Source organism: Gossypium hirsutum, chromosome D08 (genome assembly GCF_007990345.1).
Source record: "Gossypium hirsutum isolate 1008001.06 chromosome D08, Gossypium_hirsutum_v2.1, whole genome shotgun sequence".
In the NCBI taxonomy this organism is placed as follows: domain Eukaryota; kingdom Viridiplantae; phylum Streptophyta; class Magnoliopsida; order Malvales; family Malvaceae; genus Gossypium; species Gossypium hirsutum.
Window position 1 is genome coordinate 1,592,987 of NC_053444.1, and position 23,487 is coordinate 1,616,473.

The following is a 23,487-nucleotide window of genomic DNA, read 5'->3' on the forward strand; positions in this document are numbered from 1 at the left end:
TAAAAAAGCAACATCAAATATTTTAATGTATAGTTATAAACCTCTCACATGACTTAAACTGTGCCCTAGAGTTAGTTCTTTTAACCTATATTTCAAAAAAACACAAATTTAATAACCAACCGCCCTTTATTTTTTCTTCAGTTGATATTACACTCATTTAGGAACTATAATCCATCTACCAACATGATCATCGTTATCATATGGTATTATTGGTCTGATGTTGATCGGTTTCGTCGGGATTTTCAGTTTCATCCGGGGGGGTTACAGTTTCAGAGTTTACCTTGCTTTCATTTGAAAATTTGTTGTTATCTTCTGTGGCATTAACTACTGGTTGTTTCTCCATCATCCCGGAGAGAGCTAGGCTAGGAGACCATTCGAGGACGTCGTCGATTATGTTCGACATCCGTTTTTGATATCTGCAAGAGTAGTATAAAAGGGTTTAGATGTATGATGACGAATGATTCCAAGAACACCAGTCCAGAATGATTGAAACTGTTTACGAAACACATGATGTATACACACATATGTAAGTGCTTGAAGACTACAATTGTCCTCATAAATTCTAGATCGAGAGTGAAGATGCCTTTAATGATGGAAATCATGAAGCACTGTATAGGCCTTTTAAAGCACTAATAGATAAAAATACCATGGTGGCCTTTGTACTAAGAGTAGGATTGCATTTTGCCCCATCTACTAAAAAATATGGGGCAAATTAGTCCCTATACGTTAAATCAAAAAGCAAACTAGTCCTTCAATTAAAATTTTCACCATTTCTATTGTTAAAAACAGATCCCTCTACGTCAGCATGATGTACATGTGGCATGCCACATATCATTGTTTTGTTATCCCGTTAGCTACGCCAGTTTTTAATAGTACAAATAGATGAAATTTTTAATAGAAAGCACCAATATGCTCTTTGAACTAACGTATATGGACTGATAACTGATTTGCTTATTTTTTGAGTAGACAGGGCAGAATGTAATCCAACTCCTAGTACAAGGGCCTCTGCGGTACTTTTACCGCAATAATATGATCACACTGCTTTCTGGATTAATAAAAAAAAAAATCTTATGACCAAGAGCAGATTTGGAACTGACCTTGCTCTAGCAGCCTCATCAGGAGCATGATGCCTCAGCAGCAATATAACCAAGACAGCCACAATTGCATAAAACAGTCTTGCTGTCCATTTTGGACGTTCTTCTTCATCTTTTTTGGGCAAAAACCGGAACAATTCTCGCAGCGTTGCTTCCTCAGCAAGGATGTTAGGGAAGAACCAAATACGCTTTCCCAGGACGATCCATGCAGCACCAAATATTGCAGCTCTCACTACAAAGTTTGAAGTTTGAATGAAAATAGAGAAAAGAAAAGCAAACATGCAATAGAAGAAAGGTACAGAAAAACAGAAAGAACCGGTGATTTGAACAACTAAAATTGATCATGCAAACAACCTTTTAAAAACCAGGATCACAGCCAGGCAGTTCAAGACACTAATCTGTGTTAACTCAACAGCAATAAGTGCAAACATAAGGGGTTTAGCAAGGTAGTTCCATTTGTCCCTAAATTTGACCGGAAAGTTGGTTCGTCCAACATGTATCTCTGGCTCACTATTTTACTTCCTAAAGGAATTTTTTGGTGATATATTACGCCGTTGGTAATTTAGTTTATGGGGAATATTAGTGGAAAGGAAATTAACATACAACATTTCCTCTTCCAGTATAAAGTCAGTTATAGCCAATATGAGTTTTGCTATATTTTTGTGTTCCCAAAGACCATAGCTCAGTTCAGTTCCCATGTCATACGCTATTGTTATTTCAGTAGTATACACACACACGAGAGAAAGAGAGATCGGAGAATATACAATCGCTACCAATTCATAAGTTTTATATTATCAGTGACTAAGACAGATGCTTACTGACAAGACGAATAGAAACGACACAACCTACATGCACATCTGTCTTGTATGTATCTATCTTATTGGCAAGACGGAAATAACAAATGCACCATCTAGATAGAAAGGGCGCAACCTACATGCACATCTGTATTGTATGTGCAGTAACCCAAGCAAGAGAGAATTAATGTAACTGCTTACATCAAGTGGCATTATTAGGCCAAAAGTTTAGTTGCATTAACCGAAATTTAAACCTGAGCAAAGAATTACACTAACATTAGATAAAACTGTAATGATATAGAATTACAATCTTAGAATGGCACACGTGACAACAGGGTTCAGTGCCTAAAAAACAGGGTTTAAAAGTAATGTAATATTTACTTAGCAAATAAAACCCAAATGGGCAGAAAAACCTTGCTTGATAGGCAAGGAATTGTACCAACATCATTTCAAATGCTGGTCACCAACCCCAAAATCAAACTAACAACTGCTTTCTTCGGCCAGCATTTACAAACGATGTTTCTACTTTAACATAGTAAACAAAAAAAATTTAGTTTTTAATAGCATTAAAATGTTCCTAATATTGGAAAATAATTAACCAAATTACATAGAAAAGGATACAATGAATATTAATATCAAATAACATCCAGAAAAAGAAATTAATACAGAAAAACTTACATAAAAGCAAGGAGAGAATAAGTAGAAGAAGTCCCGCGCATGAGTAGAGTATTAGTAATTTGCATCGATGTGGATATACAGGAAACAAGCAGATTGCAAGAGTCAATATGGGCCAGAAAAATGAGAGAAGTGTCTGCCATAATGGCCTTCGTTTCACAAACGTCCATGCAAAAAAGGCATCATTTTCAGAGAACACTCGCTCCTGCAAAAAGGGTCAGAACCAGATAAAAGCATTAGTTTGAGGAAGACAGGTGATTCTGCAAAATAACAACAATATGGATAAGAAAACAGAGAAAGCATAAGGCAAATAGCCATAGTCAATTGCAAGAGCAAATGAATGCTGTTTGAAATGCCAATGTCAGCATTCCGAAATGCAATAATTTAGAAGCTTAGTTTCATGTGAAAGCAGACTTTATATTGTCTTCCCAAATAATGGCAATGTGTCTGCTTTGGTTAATAGTGTAATTTTGTAATAATTAAATGGTTTAATGACGAATAAAATGAATAATGCAAGTTTAACCGAACAATAAATGCATATTACTTCAAGAGCAAATATGAAAACAGCACCAGAGCATTGAAGGCACAGAAATTAGGGGGCAGGAGGTGGGGCAGGGACCATAAAATAAACTTTGTACAGAAGCAAATGACAGTGAATGTTTATAACATATAACACCTTTTGTCACAGAAAAGCATCCAAGACCACATGAAACAGAAGTTATCATCTTAATCAGACCAAAAAGAGATTCCAACCCTTGATACATAGAAGACTTCAGGTTAGAGGATAACTCAATAAGATGGAACAAGCCCCTGTGACTTAGGTTGAGAGAACATAGTAGATCAATGTATATAAGTCTAGGCCTAAAGTATTTACAAATTGTAAGCATGAAATCTTCAGGTTTATCCAGAAAAAGTTTGGACAGATCTAGTCTGCATTTTGAGATAACTCTTTAATATATTAACAAAGTAAACAATAATACACATTACATATAGACATATAGAAATTTTTGTATAAGAATCTCAAGCAGCCATACTACCTAAAAGTGAAATAAGTAAATGATTTATCAAATATTTTAATGTTACACAAATAAAATACTTACAGGAAAGATTTCTAAATGTGCAGGCCAGGTAGACAACTTTTTCTTCCCCGGACGAACAGTTTTCACCACACGGTCACACCGCACCAAAAGATTTTTTTGTAACAAATTATTGGCAATATCTTCAGTTTCAAGATCTCTATCTGATTCCAGTATTTCTTTAAGCTCAGGATGATTTTTCATAAAGCTTACAAAATCCTTCCCCCTAAAATATTCGACACGAGTTTCTTGCAAGACAGCCCATCTAGACTTCAAATCTTTATGGTCTCTAACTTTCTCAGCAAACAATTGATATACATCCTGCTTGGCAGCTTGTTTCTGGGTAGAAAGGAAATGTCACAGAAATTAAACAACAATAACATTATAAAATTCACGAATTATTATCACTTATAAAAATTGGCCAGGACAAACACATTGGAACACAAGTAACCCTCAAATTCATGACACAAGTAACCAAATGTATGGGGATATGACCCTCCAATACATGGAAAACTTGGGAAAAAAATTGAGCATAATCGTATCAAACCCTCGCATTCGAGTAAAATAAGTCCAGTTGGTCGGGCAAACAAGTACAAATCACAAAAGCATCCTAGACAGTCCAGCAAAATATATCATCACAGGTTTTTTAACCATTAGTAAGTTAAAATGCAATCATTTTTCCACCATGGAAACAACTTTTTCCGAATTTGTCTGGCAAACTTATCGAAACTAAGCCATCATAATTTCCACAATTTTACCATATCCTCTACACCGAGCCTTTCCGGAAAAAGCATTAAACGTGATCATAATTTCCCTTCCTCATTTCCCCCCTTTTAATGCTTAATATAATAAAAAAGAACATTTCAAAAGAAATAAACTAGATTAAAAAAAAAAGATCATAGAATTTCTTGCCTCAATTCCCTCACATGAAAAATGGAATGCAATAATTAAACTAGTCCCAAAAATTAATACAAATCAACATCTTATGTTTTCTTAGCAATGCAAATAAAATTAGATTTTTGTCTTCGTTAAAAAAAACGATTGTAATATCTACACTAAATTCATAACAAAAATTTCAGATCAAAACCAAACGAAGTTTTTTTTGTAAATCTAAAAAAGAAAAGCGTCAATTAACAATTCAAAACAAAAACCCTAGATCGGAGAAAATAAATGAGAAAAAGAAAATGACGAACCCTAGGAGGAGTGTCGGAGCTGGGATCTCTGCCAACATTTTGTACGGACGCCGAAGATCTTCGAGCTTTCCTCTTCTCTGCTGCTCCTGATTTCTTCATTTTTCTTTTTCTTTTTCAACTTTTCGGATTTTCTTTCTTATTTATGGGTTTTCTTTTTTCCTTTTGAGTATTCTGTTTCTTTTATATTTATTTTTCTCTTTCTATGGGAAACGCCTATTGAATAAAAATATATATTATAAACTCATGACACTAACACCTTGTTTGGTTCGCCGTAATACCCAATCCATTACGCCCCGATTACGTGCGTATTACATTACGCCCCTATTCCGGCGTTTGGTTCGCTGTAATAGGTATTACGCGCGTAATCGGTTACGCCCCTAATCCCCAAATTCCCGTGTTTTCCAATCCCTTCCCTTTTCGGTGTATTAGCTATTACTTCCGGCCTCCCTCCCCATCTCCCTGTTTTACCCTCCCTCCCTACCCGACCCTCTCCCTAATCATTTTCGCCGTCCTTTCTCTTCATCTGGATTGAATTACATCGAAGGATCTACCACTAATTTCCCTTCTTTGATCCTCTCAATCAAGGTATTCTCCCGTTTCATTCAGTCCTTTGGCTTTTTTTTTTCCTCCGTTTTTTTCTTTCTTCTCTGTTTCATTGTTTTTTTTGTTAATTTTGCTTATGTGATTATGAACACAGTGAATTTAGTGTTGGGATAGCTTTGATGTTACTGGGTTTTATTTTTATTTTTATCTATGTGTATTTATCTGAACTTCTTGCTTGTTTTTCGGGTTCAGCTGGTAGTCCACAATAGAGAAGGCATTTGTGATATTGAGCAGGTGAAAATGATTTTTTGAACTCCATTTATCTTTCCATTTGATTTAATGGCACTTCATTTTGCACAACAATGGTGAATTGGTGATAGTTCATCCATAGCCAGTTTGTTTAAAGCATCTTTAGCTATAAGATTAAGATGTATTGCATTTAGAATATCTTTTTACACGAGTTTCTCTGTATCTGAAACACAACCAAGTTGAAACTATGATCTCTCTATTTTTATGAACTTTATAGACAGTTTCTTAGTTGTTGGCTTTGCCATGAGTTCGGGGAAAAGGAACTACATCTCTGACATCAGTGAGGCCAGTCATAAGAAGAACCATAAGATCGAACCCTAGTCTAAACCCAGAGTGCTTGACTGTTCCATGCTTGCGAAGATCTTGGTACCATTCGTACTGATCTCTTGACAAGTCAAATTCCTTCATTCTGAAATCAGAAAACCATAGCAAACAAGGAAAATAGGCTTTGGTATCAATAAGGATAGTATTGAGAATAGTTCAGTCCTCAAGAATAGACCCAAATTAAGATGGCTTTAAAGTGATCATTAGAAGAATTGAGATAAACCTAGAGTTTAGATCAGGTTGTTTTGGGTTCAAGTAGTTTTAGGTCGGTTCATTCACATTTGAGATTTGGATTTTTCAGATCGGATCGTTATGGGTTTGAATCATTTCAGACCATTTCTGGTACAAGTCATTTTGAGTTCGAGTTGTTTTGACATTACCTTGCACTTAGCATGTCAAGCCGCTCTTCACTTTGGCTACCCGTAATCACTGTTCCCATCTGCATTACCATTTATCCATCTTTCATAACCAACTCAAAACCACCCACTGTTTCAATATATTTGTTTCAAGTTTTAGGCTTTACCTTGGGTACAACCATATCAAAAGCGGCCACTGTTTTTCCATCATCATTCAAGCGTACATAAAATGGCTTAACTGCTTTTGGATAATCATAAATAATCACAGGTCTCTTATAGTGATCATCAGCCAAGTAGCTGCCATTGAGTAAATGGAAAATAATAAGAACATTTTGTAGGAAAAGTCTCGTATTGTTTTAGGATATTTGCATGTGATAGTTCTTTGTTAGTAGCCAGATTATATGTACCTTAGATGTTCAGCTGTTAAAGGGACTCCCCATCGAAGTTTTGTTTCGAAAGTCTTATCTGTCACCTGGTGTTGAAGAATGAAACACTTTGATCAGACATAAGTTGCTAAACATATGGCAGTCATGTTGGCCGGCTTAATGTGGGTTAATTGCACCAAACGTTCTTAAATGATTGCTTATATTATAAGTTGGTTCTTATTGTTGAAAATGTTCTAATTGAGTTTTTAAACTATCAATATTGTATCAATCATATCTTTCTATCAATCTAGCAGTCAATTTAGGCATTAAAGGCCAATTTGGATCTAATATGGAGCATATTTAGAATATGTGGATTAAATTATAAGTTCATGTACTTATTACATGAATGGATTTTATGTGTTAATAAAGAAGATAGTGCCAAGAGGTTTATTTATTAGTTGATTATGTAGTAGTTACACAAATTTTTTCAATTTGATTCACGTGTTTTAAATATGCCAATATGCTTCATGTTAGATTTGAGTTGAGCTGATATTTAACATTCACGCTAATGGTTCGACTGATGAAAGGGCCTAAATTATAGATACTAACCATGGCAGATCTTGGGATTAAATTTTGGGGCTTAGGAGTTTAATGAGAAAATTTTAAAAACTCTCATTAATCTAAAAGAGTTTAATTAAATTTTTTTAAAAATTTCAATAGAAAAAATATTTTTCCAATATTTTGGGGGCCAAGGCCCCCTGCCACCATTTAGCTCCACCTCTTTCTTGTTCCTTATTGCTTTGATTTGGTCGAAATATCCCTTTTCTTTTATGTGTTGGAATTGGTTGATCTACTTTGGAGATATCATGTCATTATGGTAGAAAGAATTGTCTATAAAAATTATATATTGTTTTGTTTATGGTAATAAAAATCAATTTTTCATTCCTTGCTCCAATTCGAACAACTTTTCAGCAACTTTAGCTCCAATATCCAGTGCATTAAAAGTTTTACAGGAACTGAGTAATGAACTCCAGATTCCAGCATCTGGTTCATCAGGCATTTCATTTACATGTCGACCTCACCCTATGTTTATGCATTTTTATTTGTTTTAGGGTAGCATAGATAGTCAATCTTGGTTTCAGTTGAATATTTTAACTTCAAAAAACAGATTTAATGTTGGAATTATTAAATGATTAAATTCAACAAACAAGTATCCTCTTTATTGATTTTTGTTGTCTCTCAACACTTAATCGATTTCCCTTTTATCATTACAGGTTCTTTCTTCCAACACTTCTTCATCGCAGTCGTCCCCGATTTGCTCATTACAGGTTAGTTTTCCATTGGTATTTATGGTTTTGTTTGTATGTTTGTATTGCTCATTACAGCCTTTGTATTGCTCATTACTTGTTTCTCGATGGCACAGTATTTGATATTTAGCTTTGTAAACTTGTAGTCATTAAGGAGGAGTAAAATAACATTTGAATGTTCATTGTCACGTGAAAATTCATTTCTTATGTATTTATATGTACTGTTTCTGTTTGAAGCTTTCCCTGCACCGGGTAGATAAATGAGTCACTTTTAAATGCTTTATGCTATTGTTCATGATTTCTATGCTATGCTATACAACTAAATGATGTTTATTTTTACTGATATTCTTTACTGTGTAAATTTTGAATATATTAATTGAGCCCATATACTAATCTTCTTATTAGTATTTATTTTCATGCATACTTTGATGTTTGTTAACTTGGTCGCAGTAGTCTCTGTGTTATTTTAGAGAAATTACATTTTAAGTTGATCTTTTATCAGCAGAAAAGTTTCCCCTGCTTCTATTTTAAAATTATAATTGTGAAAGTGTAAGGAAGTTTTTAAAATTAACGTATATATATTATGATAAATAAAATTATACAAATTTTACTTAAAAAGTCAAATTTGGCTGTTAAATTAATAAATTCTATAGAATTCTGAAATTTTAATAATAATAATTTTTTGATGAAAAAATGCTAAACATGTATTTTAAACTTGATACTAGACAGCTAAGTAACAATTCTTGTAAAAAATAAGTCCTCTTCAAAGTTAATTATATTTTTACAAAATGAAATTACCATTTAAAATGTTATAAAAGTTATAAAACCTTAATTAAACTAATCATCAGTAATTAAATATACTCTTTCATTATTATTTGGGTGATTGATAAAGAAATGAAATTAAAGTTGCAACGATATCATTTAGTCGTCTAATTTTTTGCTTCGTGTGTTCTAAATTTGTGCTGTTTATTTTTATTCGATAATGTGTAATTGCAACTTCAATTCTTTGATAGTGTGTTCTAATTTTAAAATGTTGCAGTAATGGCTCGTCTGCCTTTAATTGCACAAAGTGTGAGGCGTAAAAGAATTAGTATTGCTGTGACAATATGGTTGGAAATCTGTAGAATCGCGGTTTGGTTCTTATTTAGAATGGGTGCCAGCCTTAGCCTACATAGACCAAGGATTAGGGTTATCAGCCAAGTTCTCCGCAAGAGTTTTTTAATATGAAACATGCCTCAGCACGTAATGTCATTGAAAGATGCTTTGGCTTATTAAAACTTAGATGGGGAATACTTAGGAGTCCATCGTTCTATCCTGTAAGGGTGCACAATAGAATTATTATTGCATGTTGTTTGCTCCATAATTTTATTCGAACCCATATGAGTAGTGATCCCATTGAAGCGGAGGTGGGAGAAGGATTACCTACAATTAATGTGGTGGATGACGATGAACCGAATATCACAAATATTCATCCATCGGATGCTTGGGCTACTTGGAGGATGGAACTAGCCAACCAAATGTTCGATGAATGGCAAGCATCTAGAAATTAGTTTGTGAAACTTTTGTGAAACTTTTGTATTTATTTTTGTATTGTACTAAAATACAGAAATTATAATATAATTTCTTCTAATTCAGCTTGTGTTATAATTTTAAATTTTTTGTGCTATGGAACTTTTGATACTTGCAAATATTCAACTTAATTACTAGATTTTATAAAGTGTTGACCTTTTGAATCATGATATTAAAATAGTAATTAATATAATTTATTTTTTTTTTATTCTTAAGATCATTATGTCAGGTGTTCCAGAATCAAATGCTCAAGCTTCTCGAGGAAGCAAAAGAAAATGGGTTCCCGAGGAAGATGCAGCATTAGTTTCCAGCATGGTGGACCTGCACAATGTTGGAACATTTAATGCTGATACCGGGTTCAAAGCCGGTTATTTGAACGAGTTGGAAAGAAAGCTACAAACGGTTTTACCAAATGCAATGTTGAAGGCGAAACCTAATATTGAATCAAGGATTAGGTTACTTAAAAGGGAGTGGTCAATCGTCTACGACATGCTTAATGGCCAAAACAATAGCGGTTTTGGTTGGGACGAGCATAGGCAGCTCGTTGTTGCTGAAGATGCGGTTTGGGAGTCCTATTTAAAGGTAAGATTATTTCAAGTCTTTATTATATTATTTTTACCAAACTTACGACTAATATGATTTCCTCATTTTTTTAGAGTCACAAAGAAGCCGCCCAATTCAGATTTCGTACTTTCCCTTACTATGACCAGCTTACTACCATATACGCAAGAGATCGAGCAACTGGGAGAGATGCTCAAACAGCTGCTGATGTTCTTGAAGAAATACACGCTGATGATGAACGTACTACAGATCTGAATGAAGAGAGAAACACATTCTATGACTGCGAAGCTGACGTCTCTTTAGATGACATGGATGTTTCTGGTACGGATCCACGAGGAGATCGAGACCAAGGGGGTTCCTCATCTTCAAACAAGAGAAAGAAGAAATCTGATGCTCGTGATAATATGTTTTCTTCATTTAATGAGGCTGCCACTTTGTTCGGGGAGAAAATCCAGGCCGTTGGCGATCAAATCAGTAGGAGTTTTGCCTCCGAGGTGGTAGTTCAGCAGAAGTCAGAACAACATATGGAAGAGAGAGCTTCAAATTTATATTCAGCCTTATGGTCAATTGAAGGTTTAACCGACGATCAACGATATGATGCATTGAGTAAAATTCCCGACCATCCAACTCAAATGATCGTTTTCTTTAGTTTACCTTCAGTTGCCCGATTGGAATGGGTTAGGAGATTTCTTTCTTACCATTAAATATCAATGTTCAAACTTTTTGATGTTGTAAAACTATATAACATATGGATTTTAATGTACAATTTCATTTTCATCTAACCTTTTCTTAATATAAGTTAATTATGTTTATGCATAATATAATTCTCAAGTTATATATTGATTTTAGTAAATTCATATAAGAACATTTTATTATTAAGAATTTTATGAAATTATATATCACTATATAATTATATTAATATTAATTATTTTAAATTGTATAAATTCATATAAGAAAATTTTTATTATCAAGAATTTTATGAAATTATATATTATTATTAAATTATATGTAATAATTATTATTTTAAATTATACAAATTCATAAACTATAATCATATTAGTTATAATAATTTTAAATTTTATTAAATCATATATTTAATTAAATCATATTAGTTATAATCATATATTATGATTTGAGTAAATTCATATAAGAATATTAATTATTAAGAATTTTATTAAATAATATATTTTAATTATATTATATTTAATAATAATTATGTTATTTTATATTTTACAGTATCATATTTAATAATATGGTTTGAGTAAATTCATATAAGAATATTAATTATTAAGAATTTTATTAAATTATATATTTTAATTAAAATATATTTATAATAATTATGTTTAAATATGATTAAATTATTTATTATTGATATTAATCTTATTAAAATTTAAATAAAATAATTTACCAAAACAAATTTCTGCTAATTATTAAGAATTTTATTAAATTATATATTTTAATTAAAATATATTAAATAATAATTATGTTTAAATATGATTAAATTATTTATTTTTGATAATAAATAATCTTATTAAAATTTAAATAACAATAACAATAATCATTTACCAAAACAAATTTATGCTAAGGGTATTCTGGTCATTTTACTTTTCTCCATTATGCTATTACACCTCTATTACATTCAACCAAACACAGTTTTACTATTACGCCTCTATTCCATTACATTCAACCAAACAGTTGATTTGCTATTACACCTCTATTCCATTACACCTCTAATCCAACCCAATACACCGCTAATCCAATACAGCGAACCAAACGTGCTCTAATTTTTTATGCCCAATAAAGAGTATTTATTAGACTTCAATAATATATTTTTATATATTATAAATGATTAAAAATTAAATTAAATCATTCTTTGCCGGGTTAGTTTGAATTTTTAAAAGCTATTAATTAATTAAAATAATTGTCCAAATCAAAGTCGATTAAACCTTAATTGAGTCTATTATAATCGAAAATTGCTTTTTTATTTGATTCTTTTTTATCCATATATTGTATTTGGCCAATTTCTTGTGTTCTTGTTGTAGACTTGTAGCTTCTATTGTTTTCAACAACGTATTGATTTAGCTATGTATATGCCGACACTTTATTATTGTAAACTGGCATTTCTCAATATGGGATCCATGTATATCAAGGCACCTATTTGTATAGGTGCAAAATTAATATGATTTTATATTTTTTTATAATTAATTGTTAAATTTATTAATATAATTGTATTTATTATGTATGTAAAATTTCAAGTTAGCTCAATATCTCGATTATATCGATTTAAAATACCGTTTATATTAATATATATTTAAGGGTTGAAACCATTTTACATAAAACAAATAATTAAAATATTTTTTATTTAAAAATTGAATGTAACATGAAATTCAATAATTGGATTATAAAAAAAGTTATAACATTGTATAAGTAGATCCTTTCTTCAAGGATGTCCATTTGGTTTGTTTGTTTTTTAATAAAAAACCAAATAAATATGAGTTATTTATATTATTAAAATTGAACTTTCTTTTATCCGGTTAGGTCATTTTTTTAAATAATAAATTTATTTATTATAAAATAAAAAAATATCATTTTAATTGCTAAATTATAAGATTTGTCATTAACAATGTTGATTGATTTTTCGTTTGATCAATTATTAATTTATAAAATAAATAATATGTAAATTAATTTATTGTTTCAATTGGGAGAATGCATTCATGGCTACATTCGAAAACGAATCAAATGGTTACCTTTAAAAATGCACTAATTGAAATGCATTCGAATTCATAAGGAATGCATTGCAAGTGTTTGAGAATATGACCCATAGAACTGTTATAACTTGGACTGCCGTCATATCAGCACTGAAATGCATTGCAAGTTGTATGATCGATTTACTTGGTCGAGCCAGTTACCTAGCAGAAGCGCTCAAACTAGTTAGTTGGATGCCATTTCAGCCGAATGTAGCTAAATGGGGGTTCTGTTCTTGCTGCATCTAATACTCATGGTGATGCTGAGCTGGGAGAGTTAGCTTTGCTCCATTTGGTACAGTTGGAGCCTTGGAATAGTGGGAACTATGCAATTTTATCCAATATAAATGCTTCAGCTGGGAGAATGGATAAGTCTGTAATGGCAAGGAAGATGATGAAAGACAGGTGTTCGAAAGGTGCCAGGTCGGAGTTCCATTCAGGTGAGTAATAGAACTCATGAATTCATTGCAGGAGATACATCACACCCTAAGTTTGGTAGAATACATGGAACCCTATTCACCATGAATGAGCAGATGAAAACTGCTCAACATAATCCCGTAAACGAATTCGGTGAGCTTATGATGGAACTGCAATTCTGATATCGAACCACCATCGGTAAGTGACCGCGCTTCATTTTGATGACGTCCGTGTTCTCAGTTCAGAATAGTGAGCAGGTCGACTAAAGGAGTGTGCATCTAAAGCAATGTAGTTAGTACCGTATGAGCTGATGTATCATTTTTGCTTCGATACTGATATGTAACACTTAGAAATGAAACAACCCTTATAAACTTTAGATTACCTCAACACATCAAATAATTCAAAGACCATGATATTTTAAGACTAATATAAGAGACAATTGTTGCCAGAAAAGACTGAACATCATATTATTATTATTACTTCCTAGGACTACAAGATAATTCACATAAACCAAGAAATAAAATTTGGATGGAATCCTTAACATAGATGAATAAACAAACATATGGAACTGAGTTCTTAATCATATTGCAGAAGGAAACTACTTAGCTCTAGATGCCAAGCTTGTGGTGCTTGTTTCAGGTCATGGATGATCTTGTGCAGTTTCAAAGAACCAATTCGTAGATACCATAAGGACAGAAGCCTTATTACAACATAAAGATGCTAGGTTGTACCAAACAGACAGATCAATTTTCTTGGGGTGCCTCGAATCTTGTTGGAGTATCAATGCCCATCATGCAGCAAAGGCCTGATACTAAGATTAAAAGCAACACAATTCCCTGAAAATCATGCAGTGCGGCCACATAAGGATCCCTCTAGGCATAATATAAGCAATAAGATATGGACGGAAAAGACCAACACTGAAAGAAAAAACGCATATTGAAATCCATATGACCACATCACAACACTCGTGACTACAAAAGCATTCTGAATCCAAGAAAGGATTAGTAAACACTGAAACAATAAGAATGCATTTCCAAATCCATATAACCATATCAGAACACTCATAATGGAAAAGCATTGTTGTTAGATTAGAGGTAACAGAAATGTGGAGGGCAAAGACAAAGACTTACAACTAAAACTCCCTCAAGGAGTGATGATTTTAGCTTGCAAACCTCATCGCAGACTTTGGGACTGGCTGAACCATTCTTTGCAGTATCATCAGCAAGAAACCTTTCGAGCTCTCTATAACCGGGATAGTGGATGGACTTAAAGGGATCGGAAACATAAAGGGCTGCATATTTTGCCCCAGATTGCTCCACAGAACTCATGACTTCAGTCAAAATCTCACCTGCATATTTAAATAAAACAACACGTGAATACATTTTAGAGTAATCAGTCTTCACTAAGATAAGACATGTGCTAATATAGCATACTCTCTGGGAATGGTTGGTCAAGCTCTTTCAGAGACTGAAAGCCTCCATGGCATAGGACAACCAGATCAGTCTCCCCCTTTGTTCTCTTTTCCATCCTCGAAACTAGATGATCCTGTTTATTGTTTATCAGAAAATTGTAAAGGAATTAATAAGATGGAGAAGACAAGGTACTGATCATTTCCATAATACCACATTTTGTATTGATGCATTTAAAATAAAATTTTTGAAGTTGATTTACATGGACCGAATGCAAGTTTGCAAGTTTCTGGAAATCTCCACCCTCTATAGAGCACGATTCCAAAAATGCAACATTAGCAACTCCCAAACCGTGCCCACAGGCTTCCTTAAAACTTGAAACCAACAAATTCTCCATTGTTTCCTCCTCAGAAGTAGCTACATATGGAAACGCCATTGAGAAGTTGGTCTTGGTAAAAGAGTCCTGTTCAACAATATGAATCAGTGACGAAGAAACAGGGAACCGGAATCCAAAGTAATTAATACCCCAACTCGGTGAAATCTAGTCACCTTAAGCAAGTTCAAAAGAGCCGGATCTGCATGTTTGTTCCCTGCAACATCTGAAGAGTGCAACTACAAAGAATAAAAGCAAATATCATAAGTCACGTGGACATGAAAGTTAGCACCAATTGCAGCTTACCACAATGCAACAGTGAACTTCAAGAAATGAATAAATATTTATCAACATCATAACACGAACATCAACAAGAATTGTTGTATTCATATGCTAAATAGTTCCAACTCATTGAATTAGATTTTAGATTTCAATAAAATAACATAGCGAATCTATGCCACTGCAGTACCAAAAGAAGTAAACAAATTCACTCTGCAAAATACAACTGAAAAGGGAAAAAGAAGCAGCTAAATACAACTACTATTATTTTAATTTTCCATGTTGTGGGCAGAGGTTTGAAAAAAGGATGCTTAATTGTGAAGCTTATAAAATAATATACAAAATTCCAACATTACCTCTCTACCAACAAAAACAACGGCGAGATCAACAGGGCGCTCATTTTTCCTCTCGGAGCACTAAAATCGAAACGGATAATCGCAATTAATCAACAAAATCAACAAATTTCAAAAACCATGGCTATAATACTGAAGGGGAATAAAGCTCAAATTACCAGTAAGTCAGACCATCCCCCTTGAGAAAGAACAGAGTTAGCTAGATCCTTTGGAGACATGATCTGATAATTTACAGATTCCTTCGATTCAACGCTAGAGAAACTGCAAATCACAAATAAAAAATATTCGAAATAAATGAGATCCCAATTTACAAGAACCCTAAACTAGAAATTTTCAATTCTTTTACAAAATGCTTCAATGAAATCAAAACTATGAAGAAAAAAAAAACTTACCCAGGAGCCCATAGAAAAGCAGGCACGGTGGATGCTAATGAAATCTGAGCCGCTGCGATGAAACCCACCATCATCGCCACCACAAATATCTTGAAACCCATCGCGATTATTCCTATTGTGTATTTTCAAATCAATCTTTCTTTCTCTGTAATCTCCAAAAATTTGGATCCAAGAACAATCCAGTCAAAATTCACTAATTTTTTTCTTTTTCCTTTATAATCTGAATAATTTGATCTGATCAATTCATATATGTGAAGATGGTGAACCGGATTTTCTTTAGCACTAAAAACAACAAAAAAAGGAAGCTGCAGTTTAACGGTTCAGATGGGCTTGGTTCGGTTTAGTTAAGAGTTTAGACTTTGGGTCATCGGCATTTGGGATTTGGGATTTGGGCCGTTCATTTGTTCGGTTTAGTTTGACCCAATATATATAAAAGATAAAGTATAGGCCTAATTACGAATTTCATCCCTTAAATTATCAAAATTTGGTCCTCCTACTTTAGGAAAAATGTTAATACGGTATTTGGTAATTAAGTTTCACTTTAATGTTCAATTTGATTTGACGCATGAGTTTGACTTAAATATTCAATTTAGTACATGAGTTTTTTTTCTCGTTTAAATGTTCAATTTGGTCCTCCTACTTCAGGAAAAATGTTAATATAGTATTTGGTAATTAAGTTTCACTTTAATGTTTGATGCACGAGTTTGACTTAAATGTTCAATGTAGTACCTAAGTTTTTTTCTCTCGTTAGTACCTAAGTTTAGTTCAATATTCAATTAGGTATCCGGGTTTTTTTTTCCAATTATGTACCTATGTGGCTATTTTTTTATTATTTAACTATTGCATACCTTTCAAACATTCATTGGACCAAATTGTGTCATTCGATTTGTGTATCAATTTAAAAATTGAAGCTAAACTCATGTACCAAGTTGAACGTCGATGCTAAACTCTAGTATCAAATGATATATTAACGCTTATTGAGTAACCATGTTAAACCGTACTATTGAGTCATTGTCCTTGAGATTAACAATTCAATATAGCGTGTTTACCAATAATTAGACTAACATTACAAATTTCAGAAAATATGGTGACTAAATTCTGACAATGTAAAATAAAGATTCTAATTTATTAGCTTTTACAAATTTGATAAAATTCATTATTAGACATAAATTATAAACGAGAAATATAAATCATGAAATTAAAAATGTGATAAACCTTTAAAATTGCCGATAAATTTTGATTTAATATTGTGTGGATTTAAATTTATGTAATTATATATATAATTTTGATTTGATTTAATTATATATGATAAAAGTATTTTGATTTCAAGCAAATATAATTAATTGTATATGTAAGTAGGCAAAAGAGGGTAAATTAGCAATATATGTCGATTTTGGAATATAATGAGCGAAATAGATCGAAAATAGACTGATTTTAGAGAGAGAAATAGAAAACGCTCGCTGTAGAATGCGTTTTGTTCTGATGTGTCTGACCACACTATTTACAAAATGTTTAGATGCTTAAATATTGTTTTAAACTTTTTTTTATAAATCTAATTAATAATTAATAAATATATTATTTTCAAGTTTTTTAATTCATCTTTTTAATTAGTAACTCTTTTATTTATATAAATAAAATAATAAATATGTAATTATTTAATAAAAATATTATATATATTATGTTAAAAATAATTTTAACTAATAACTTCTTTATTTATATATATAAATTAATAATTATGTAATTATGTAACGAAATTATATATTTTTAATATTTATATTCGTGTTAAATATATTTATTCTTTAAATATATTAAATATTTATTTTTGGTTATGATGATTTTTAATATTATAAAATTAAATAATTATGGCATAATTTTTTTAAAATATTATATTATATTATATTATATTATATTAAATGTCTGAAGTTTCGTCAATTGAATCTTCTGATTAAATCAATTAAATAGGGAATCGAATGGATACAATTATTTTAAAAAATTGAACTGCAACCTAACCGAAGCCATGAAGAATTCTAGCATTTACCTTATCGAAACATGGCTTCAAATTTGTTGATGAAATTAATTGAAAAAATTACTCTGAAAATATACGTTTCGAGAAAAATCAAATTATAACAAAATGAACTGAATCAGTAAAAATTGAATTGTACAGGGATCTTTTATAGAATTTAACCATTCTGCTTCAGCTTAAAATGGACTACTGAGGGCACTCCACTTCAGTTTTGCCCGCCTATCCTTCCACTCATAGCAGAGGCACAGCCATAAAACATAATCCCATAGAACCAAAGTGGTCTGTGAATTGCCAGTGACAAAAAAAAATGGCTCTAAATTCCGCTATACTTACCCGTAAATTCCCTCACTTGTGCCATTTTACGGGTTTTTCTTCCCAAAACGCGTGCCTTCCTGCAGGTGGTACTAGGTCCCCCATTAGAGAGTCCAAAGACGGTTCCTATCCATGTCTTTCGAGTTCGAACCATCGAGCTGTTTTTAAGGACTGGGGTGCTCGCAAAACGGGAGCTGGGCAGTTGGGTTTGGATTATTCACGTGTGTCAGCAGTTTCGGACGGTGGGTCCGGTGGAAACGGTGGGTTTGGAGGTTCCGGTGATGGAAATTCTGGTGGCAAAGGTGATGGGACTGGTAATAATGGAGGAGAAAGTGGTTGGTCCTTGCTTTCATGGTAATGAACTAAAAGCCTTGCCTTGCTTTTTTAAATTTGTAATATCATTTTGCTATTTTTCGAATTTTCTCTGCTGCAAATTGATGGATGTTTTGAATACAATTATCTAAAATGCTTGTCATTAAAGGTTTCGTTATTAGGCTGCTCGATATACATGTTTTATCTGGCTTAAACTCACAATGCACTACATGTAGGATAGCTTGGTTTAGTGACGAATGTAAACAAGCTGTAGAACTAGAATGAAGTAGATTATTACTGCTGTTTCAATGCGATGAAAGTACTCGGTAATGTTTTAGAAGAGAAGAAGAAGAAGAAGAAGAACAATGAGAGGGAATGTTCGATAATAGGGTAAAAGAATTTAGTAAAACTCTAGTCATTTAGATCCTTCATCAGTAAGAAATAGTTTTACCATGTCTGATAACAAAATTGGTGGTACTTCATGTTTCAATTGTTCAGTAGCTTGTTCTAGCTTTGGTTCCCTAAGGAGATAGTATCTACCTATGCTATTGATAGGCTGCATAAAGTTAGTTTGATAAACATACTTGTTTATTTGTTGAATTGAGAATAGTTCTAAAGTGGGATGTTATGGAGGTAGATGATTGGAAGATTTTAGATAAAAACTTACAAAATCTGTTTAATTAGTAATTTACATTATTGACTGCCAATCATCTGTGTTTAAAGCCATCATTGAGTTTGCCTATATATACACATACACATACACATACATAAACAAGACTACCTATGTGTATGATTTAGGACACTTGGCATGTTGATTTTACATTCTGTCCGATTTTTGTTCTTAAAGGTGTTGCTTAAAATTGAATAACATGACCATAAGAAACTTTTAAGCTTTGTATTTTCCTGGACAAGATTATGCTGATTGCTTAAAGGTATAATACTTTCTCATTTATGAAGCATTTGTAATGGTTTCTTAGAAAATTTACTTCTTCTTGTGAATGCTGGTTGAGGAGTGTTTGTTATGGTGTTATGGAACTTTCACAGGACTAGTACTCTAAACTACTACTCTGGCTTGGTTCCAAAGTATTTATGTTGCTTATTTAACAGGTATTTGGCTCTTCTAGCAAAACATCCCGTGTTGACAAAAGCAGTGACATCTGCACTTTTGACTTGTGTTGGAGATTTGATTTGCCAAGTAAGTTTCTAAGTTCCATTTAGAATGACAATGCACTATGAGTAATTTCCTCCTTTTTCCTGGTTTTCCATCTGGTTTTCTAGTTTCACTTGATTTTATTTTCTTTGTTGAGTAAACACAACAAAACGATTACTTTTCCTTCTTCTTTTTTTTTTTCAATTCAAAGTGCCGTTTTTTGTTAAAAAAATGTATTTTTGAGAAGCAGTGTTAAGAGTATAGTTTTATCCATGTCAGAGCCGTTGTTGTTGAATAAAATAGGCAAAATTGGTGATTAGTAAAAAAGAACTTGTGCTATCATCTTGCTGGTTGAAAGCAATGGAAACAGTACTTTAATGTGTCTTCCCTAAGGAATACGATGGTTGTGTTCATGTGCTATTGGTTACGATGTAATGAAATAATAGTTTTAACCATTTGATAAGAATTAAAGCTGAAAATTAATCCGAAAGTGGAGGATATAAATAGCATGAGAATGTTTTCTGTCAAGAGCAAAATAGCAAAATTTTGGGTTTTCCTTGTTTTATTTTATCCTTTATTATTAAGGCAATTGTAGTTTGCTATGTTTGAGATATAAATCTCTCAGTTAAATCATATAGATTATTGTATCTTTTTAATGCAATATTAGGCATGACTTGACATTGAAAATTTTGGTTTCAGCTTGCAATTGATCATGCGCCATCCCTAGACGTGAAAAGGACATTTCTGTTTACACTATTGGGTTTGGTGTTAGTTGGTCCTACATTGCACTTCTGGTAATTTTCATGATCTATTCTTTGTTTGTTTAAAATGAATCTCTAGTGCTTTGTTGTTTTGTTAATGTGGCTTTTGGTTTTTTACTTATATTGTTTGCTTACATTTCAAAATCGGATGTCTTAATAAATCATCCCCGTTTTTATCGAAGTTATTATGGAAGAATTTTAATAAGTGGATGACTTGTACTTTCGGGATAACGCATTTTGGGGCATCATATGCAAAGTTCTCTTGTATTTATTATGTTTCTTAGACAGTTCATGATGGAACCATGCTTGTTTTAATTTAAAACAATTCGTTTTTGCATTTGAGATTATTTTTCCGTTTTTCATATATTACTCGGTAATTTTGCAGGTATTTATGTCTAAGTAACTTGGTAAAATTGCCTGGAGCATCAGGTGCTATCTTGCGGCTTTTACTGGATCAGGTAAGCTATCTTTCGTACTAAATCTGCCAAACGTTTCTATTAGTTCCTTTGGTTTAAGCGTTTCTACTAATTCGTATGCAACATAGTGCAGTTTATGTTTTCTCCTATCTTTATCGGAGTTTTCTTATCCACGTTGGTGACACTAGAAGGAAAGCCGTCGCAAGTTATACCCAAACTTCGACAGGTGGTCTTAATACATTGGCACATCTCTAACCTTAAAATATTTATACATTCTTTGAAGTTGGTTTTTGACATTTTCATTTACTTTCCCGGGTTTGCATTCTCTCTCTCACACATATTTAAACTTCACCCTGTAGGAATGGTTTTCTGCTGTTATTGCAAATTGGCAGCTATGGATACCTTTCCAATTTCTCAACTTTCGGTTCATCCCGCAACAGTTCCAGGTGATCTTTTTTTAAATTGATCAGAATCTATTACTATTATCATTGGAAGAAAAACTATTGCTGTGCTGTTTTATCACAAATGTCTAATACAATTTCAATAGGGTTATTAAACTCGCAACTTAACGTGCATACTTCGTTACATAACTCAAAAAATTAACATGATTTGTGTATTAACTGTTTATAATATAACATCAACCTACTAAATAGCTTCATGTTGTATTAATTGGTGGTAGCATTTAGTTATACTTAAGAAGAGAGCCTTTTAAGCAGTTTGTTATTTTCAAACAATTCGTAGATTTTAGTTGTGTTAAACTGTTATCGATGAGTTATGAATCACGATAAACAAGTTTAGGCAATATAATTGTGGTTGTCAATTAGGGTTAATGTGTTGAGAGGTTGATTATATCTAAGCATTTTGAATGCGACTCATGTTAGTGGTTCTCAGTACATACACTTTGAAAACTTTTACTTGATGTGCTCAATTCTTTTTGGTTTGATGTTTAGCTGTCATGTTAGTATTCCATGTTGCTCGGACTCTTCTTTTTCTTTGAAATACCCATGTCCGATCCTCGTGCGAGACACATGGATATGGAGATCTGACCTTCAAGGATCCTCCAAATATATGAAAAAAAGTCTAACCATACAAATGTCTGATACTCACACCTGTGTCCAAGTAACATAGGTAGTATTCATATTGTCCTAAAACAACTGTACTCATTTCGATCTTGATGTCCCATGAAGCTGAATACATTGAATTGACAAATGCTTGTTTGTTCTCTTGGTTTAGGTTCTAGTTTCCTTGATTCATTACTTTAAACCCTATTTTCTAGATTCAGTTTAAACATCTCTTTTCCGGCTGGTCAATTTCTTTTACATGTTCTAACTGCATTGTCGGTGGTTCGGAAATTTTCAGGTCCTTGCTGCAAATTTTATTGCTTTGGTTTGGAATGTGATTCTCTCATTTAAAGCTCACAAAGAGATATTAACCAAGTAAACTATTGCTTGAGTTACAAGTCATGGCTTATTGTAACGATAGAGTGCATGCAGGAGTTTAGTTTTCATTGTAGCCATGTAATACAGTACTGATTTTCAGTTGTATTATCAATTTTTTTGAGATAATAATTTGGATTGAGCAAGTTTGAGTTCGAGTATTTTAATACTTGATTCGAGTGACTCTTGATTGAGTTTTTCTTTTTTTAATATAATTTTATTAAGACCGAAAAAAATCAATTCAAACTCGAGTATATATACTTGAGTTTGTTTTTCACAAGTAATTAAGCATGGCTGAGCCTAATTTAATGAGCTCAAATAGTTTGATTTTATCTCAAATTGGATTTCAACTTTAAAATTAAAATTTTTAAGCGAAAATTAAAATACGTCATAAGTTTCTATACTCTTCATAATTCAAATTCACCGCAATGTTATTTTGTTAGTTATGTTGTTATTAATTGAGTTTTTTTTTAAATGTCACATTAACATTATATTGCTAATTTGCTATTAAGTAAATATTTTTTTATTTAAAATGTCATATTGACAAATTAAAAAAATGTTTTAATAATGTTAATATTTGAATTTGAATTTGAATTTTAAAATTTTGAAAGTACGGAACTAAATTCTTGAAAATAAAAATAAAAATATTAAATTCTAAATTTGTGAATAATACAAAAAGCTATGGAATATTTATATTTGAAATAAATTAATATTTTTAAAATAATTAATATAAATTAAATATTAAAAATACTATACAATGGTTCAAAAAGAATCTTATACAAGCATAATCATAACATATTAGATGTATAGTTAATGTACCATTTTGGTACTTGAATTTAGTTTTAAAGTTAAATTTAGTACCAAATCAAGCAACATTGAATTTAGTTTTAAAGTTAAATTTAGTACCAAATCAAGCAACATCTTGTGGCGTTTAACATTTGTGT

General features: G+C 32.1%; 4 protein-coding genes across 4 annotated transcripts; 1 reads left to right on the plus strand and 3 right to left on the minus strand.

The window, feature by feature from the left end:
* On the minus strand, nucleotides 1-5,031 carry LOC121220170 (uncharacterized). The gene is made up of 5 exons (XM_041099443.1): nucleotides 4,833-5,031; nucleotides 3,664-3,978; nucleotides 2,567-2,768; nucleotides 1,098-1,326; nucleotides 1-416 (listed from the first exon to the last, which is right to left on the minus strand). The coding sequence occupies exons 1-5, from the start codon at nucleotides 4,929-4,931 to the stop codon at nucleotides 197-199; spliced, it is 1,065 nt and encodes a 354-aa protein (XP_040955377.1). The 5' UTR covers nucleotides 4,932-5,031; the 3' UTR covers nucleotides 1-196.
* Nucleotides 5,032-5,785: 754 nt separating this feature from the next.
* Nucleotides 5,786-7,789, minus strand: LOC121220055 (asparagine--tRNA ligase, cytoplasmic 2). The gene is made up of 5 exons (XM_041099204.1): nucleotides 7,706-7,789; nucleotides 6,772-6,836; nucleotides 6,532-6,661; nucleotides 6,389-6,447; nucleotides 5,786-6,093 (listed from the first exon to the last, which is right to left on the minus strand). The coding sequence occupies exons 1-5, from the start codon at nucleotides 7,787-7,789 to the stop codon at nucleotides 5,910-5,912; spliced, it is 522 nt and encodes a 173-aa protein (XP_040955138.1). The 3' UTR covers nucleotides 5,786-5,909.
* A 5,980-nt stretch (nucleotides 7,790-13,769) lies between these two features.
* Nucleotides 13,770-16,450, minus strand: LOC107926228 (uncharacterized). Its single transcript, XM_016857017.2, has 8 exons — nucleotides 16,134-16,450; nucleotides 15,900-16,002; nucleotides 15,745-15,804; nucleotides 15,286-15,348; nucleotides 14,999-15,199; nucleotides 14,761-14,872; nucleotides 14,458-14,675; nucleotides 13,770-14,163 (listed from the first exon to the last, which is right to left on the minus strand). The coding sequence occupies exons 1-8, from the start codon at nucleotides 16,232-16,234 to the stop codon at nucleotides 14,071-14,073; spliced, it is 951 nt and encodes a 316-aa protein (XP_016712506.2). The 5' UTR covers nucleotides 16,235-16,450; the 3' UTR covers nucleotides 13,770-14,070.
* Nucleotides 16,451-18,344: 1,894 nt separating this feature from the next.
* LOC121220171 (protein sym-1) lies at nucleotides 18,345-22,689 on the plus strand. Its single transcript, XM_041099444.1, has 7 exons — nucleotides 18,345-18,822; nucleotides 19,888-19,975; nucleotides 20,630-20,724; nucleotides 21,077-21,149; nucleotides 21,241-21,333; nucleotides 21,467-21,553; nucleotides 22,467-22,689. Exons 1-7 carry the CDS (start codon nucleotides 18,464-18,466, stop codon nucleotides 22,545-22,547), a joined length of 876 nt encoding a protein of 291 aa, XP_040955378.1. The 5' UTR covers nucleotides 18,345-18,463; the 3' UTR covers nucleotides 22,548-22,689.
* Nucleotides 22,690-23,487: the final 798 nt, after the last annotated feature.